A 4,038-nucleotide genomic window follows, 5' to 3' on the forward strand; every position below is an offset into this window, starting at 1 on the left:
TCTGTCTGTCTGTCTGTCTGTCTGTCTGTCTGTCTGTCTGTCTGTCTGTCTGTCTGTCTGTCTGTCTGTCTGTCTGTCTGTGTGTCCAAGTGCTTCTCTTGAACTTAATCTGAACACGAAGTAAAAGAACGGTATTTCCAGCCACCCACATAACAGCCATTGTGTTTGATGCCCTTGTTTTGGGCTGAAAAGATACTAACATCTTTTTCAAGTTTTACATACCACAATTTCAACTTCCAATGTCATGTGTATTTTTGTATCTTACAAACATATTGGTAACATATTTGCAAAGAATAACATTAGTATTTTACTGGTACAGAACCAAAATACAAGGGAATATTGCATATTGCTTTAATTTTTTATGTCTTTTTTCTGATTTCTTTATATTGCTTTAATTTTCTATGTGTCTTTTTCTGATTTCTAGGCTGTTATAGTGTTCAAGGCTTACCAGATGGAAGACATTGCGCCTGCATGGTCCGGCCTTATATACTATCTCATCGTGATATTTGTCCTTATGTGGGTTCCGCTCTGGTTTTTCTACTACTCGTGTAAGCGAGGACTCTGGGAGGTAAATTGACATTGATTTGTTCGCACATGAAGAGCATGTTGCTGAAAACATACACTTCTTAATTAAACATCCTTATTAATAGTTCTCCTGTAGGTGAATTCTACTTGCCACTTTACCACCTCTCCTCTCCTCCCTCCCATGCCATGTCAACGATGATAAAAGAATGTTCTGGCGTTAGATACGACCTGAAGGATTTGCATGACAGCAGCTGTGCAAGATGTAAGGCCAAGCTTTGTATAAAAAATAAACTCTTGGCTATTCAATGAAGAGTTAATGTTGGTGGGAGGTTGGCGGGTGCTCTGGTGTGGTTTGCTTCTTCTTTCCTATCAAATATCTATCGTCCTTATCTCCCGTCCTTCTTTTTTATGTCTGTTACTTTTTTGCAACACCTTTAAATCTTCTGGCGCTCATATGACCTTATGCAGTTGCGAGCGCCAAAAAAACTCTACTAAAACGAAACGAAGAATTAATGTTGTGTTTATCAATACAACTATAACAATATACTATGAAGCATAAAGTCAAGCACGAGAAGAAAGAGCGTGACCTAGAAATATTATGCCTTTGAGTCACCAAGGTTCGAAGTTGATTGTATTTCGATCTTTTATTAAAAAAACAAACAAAAAAACATTTTATGTAAACAAGCTAATCTACCCCTTACGACAATTATATGTCCTTATACTAGTCATTTTAAAAAGTTACCTGTCTATTATTCTGATCTTTGCGAATCCCCCCCCCCCACAACCCGCCTTGTTTCCCCAGATGATGAGACCAGAAAAGGAGTGGACCTCAAGAAGGCAGCTAGGCAATGGCGGAACAGGAGAAGCTGGACTCGATGAAAATGGACTGGCGATTGACAAGAAGCCCAACGGTGACTTTTCCGACAGAGGACACGACAACCAATCATTCCAAAAAGATACTTACACCAACGAAGGGGACTATACTAAAAACGGTATCGAAAATGCCACGAAGTTTTGAAGCTCCGAACAAAAAAAAACAAAAAAAGTGAAGCCCTACCGTGTGCATAATAAACACGTGTTACATGATGTACAGTAATTATGGACCTAGTTCTTATTGTACATTACCTACCCATCGTGCGAATGTTTTTCCCTGGTTACGAAAACAAAAGTGAAGAAGAGTCAGTAGTATTTGCATCCAAACAAAACACGTGATCTGATAATAATTCCGGCATTATTTTAAATTGTGTTCTTTAAAAAGAAAAGGCAACTGAACACCTTCATCTCTTTGTGAAAAGGGATAGAGTTCGGCCTTACTCTGAAGATTGTAAATTTATTTCGTCCTCTAAAATGCCTTCCGTAATCAATGACCACTGTCTGTTGTTAATAATAATTATATTTATACAATAGATTTCGTACATAGCGCTCCCCTTACAATAAAATAGGCTACACACAGTTTTCAATGATTCATACATGCACTGTGACATACATTCCTTTTACGTTCCGAAACATTTTGAACTGTCCTGGAAGCTTTTTAGTGCAAGCTGCTATTTTACAGGTGCCTATACACACACTAACAAACTGACACGATCTTTCGCTGGTTTTCCTGGGTATCCATTCTTATCAGAATGAAGTGAGGAGAATTGGTGTGAAGTACAGTGTCATTCGGTGATAACATATTTTCACATCGTCATTTTTGCTTCACTACTGAATTTGTTTTGCTTACTATTCGTAGATAGACACAGCACAGAGCATGCACGCTGTAACTTCTGCACAAATAACGCACAGTGTCCATAAACGTATCAAATACGTTCCAACAAGTTTTATGTGAAGTCATTTATGACCGAAATTGAGAGTTACTTAAGCTCCTTAGAATATTGCCTGGCAGCTGACAAAAATGATAATCGGGAGAGACCGCCAAAACATTTACAGTACAGGTTAAAGTATGAATCAAAATCATCTGATCAGGAGTTTCATATAGGTATACGTTCTAAAGAATATTTTCTTCTTACGTTCCCTATATTAATAGACACTTTTACTACACGCCGAGCCCCGTGTGTTGGATTGGAAGTTTTCACAAGTACATGTACCTGATCAAGTGTGTATTTGGACAGAGGCCACTTGCTAAGTCACAGCTTTTGAATGTTTAAGTCTAATGTTATTACTGATTACAGTAGTTCACATTTTAAAAAGTTGACATATAAACTTCAGCAGAAAGCTGGAATTTTGACAAGGCCCGCTGGATGAAACTTATTGCGGTCCGTGAATAGAAAAATACTTCAATCAATCTGTTAATGATTTTACAGTCTGAAAGGTGGTTGACCAGGACGACTAAAACTTTGTAACCGGAGTCATTGGAAAGCTTTAAGACTAGAACATAAAGTGCTATTTTTTAAAAATTATTGTAGTGGCCTCACTTGCTACAGTAGTTCTTTTCGAGGATTACTTAGACGTAGTTTTAAAAAAAAGGGGACAAAGAGCATCACAGTGTTTACAGCACCACTTCCAGGTTCACACTTCTCACCGGCGTCCGTGGGGCAGCGGTCAAGTGCTTCGATGTCGCTCCGCAGGAGATCCGAGTTCGATTCCCCAGTGGGTGGAACATTTTATCGAGTATCTTTGTCTTTCTGCTGGGATGTTGTTGTATCCCTCTCAGCTCGGGTTGGCTCTGACAGGCAGGGTCGAATCCCTCCTCCTAAATGATCTAAACTGTGTTGATGGGAGCATAATATATATAATGTATATATAATATATATGATACTTTTTTGCAAATCCTTATGATCCATTTAGTAATTGTTTCGTTGATGAATTCAGTGTCAAGTCTGACTTTCCTTCGGCATTGCACCCCAGACCTGCCCGGTAAAAACCTTCGAGTGCCATGCTCATTGCAAGACTACTTCAAAAAATGTTGAACCCAGCGCTCCCACTGTGGACTCTTTTTTTGTGTAATTGTTTAACCGCGCTCGCAACTGCATAAAGTCATATGAGCGTGCGGGACACGTTAAACATTTTCAATTAGTAGGAAATTTTGAATTTTGCCCGGGTGGCGGCCGAAGCCTACTCTTATCCATTTTAGACCACCAAGGGAACTTTAACGTGCGCTACTTGCACATGGGACCTCCGAGATTTTTCACCCTTGTCCGAGAAGGCTTAAGTGTAGACCTTTCCTACCAGAAGATCAAGGGTGTGGCTGAAAGACAGCAGTAAGAAGGGGTCAAAGAGTAGCAGTAGAAAGGCTGCAGAAAGAGTCAAGAGCCTAGAGGAAGGGGCAAAGGAGGTGATGGGTGGGGGCAGAAATTGGAGACGAAAGCAGACGATAGAACATTGCTAGAGAGTAGGAAAGGAGGTGAAAGGAGACAATTTTAGAAAATAAAATGTTTCGGTCGCTACCCGGATTCGAACCCGGGACCCTTGAATGAAAAGTGAACACCTTAACCTCTAGGTCACGAGAGCCCCCCAGGACTCTTTAGTTTCCTTGACTGTAATTAAGAAATAAAGTAGTCTGTAAAACACCTT

At 39.8% G+C, this 4,038-nt stretch overlaps 1 protein-coding gene across 1 annotated transcript in view; it reads left to right on the forward strand.

Moving 5' to 3' along the window:
* Nucleotides 1-2,913, forward strand: part of LOC101862336 (sodium- and chloride-dependent glycine transporter 1) — a gene marked incomplete in the record, with an annotated part of 42,627 nt that extends 39,714 nt beyond the window's left edge. The window contains 2 exon segments of the mRNA XM_005093537.3: nt 425-568; nt 1,328-2,913. Of these exon segments, the coding sequence (XP_005093594.2) occupies nt 425-568; nt 1,328-1,543 (360 nt within the window).
* Between the last annotated feature and the right edge of the window lie 1,125 nt (nt 2,914-4,038).

The sequence above is a fragment of the Aplysia californica genome, unplaced genomic scaffold, assembly GCF_000002075.1.
Source record: "Aplysia californica isolate F4 #8 unplaced genomic scaffold, AplCal3.0 scaffold00065, whole genome shotgun sequence".
NCBI lineage: Eukaryota > Metazoa > Mollusca > Gastropoda > Aplysiida > Aplysiidae > Aplysia > Aplysia californica.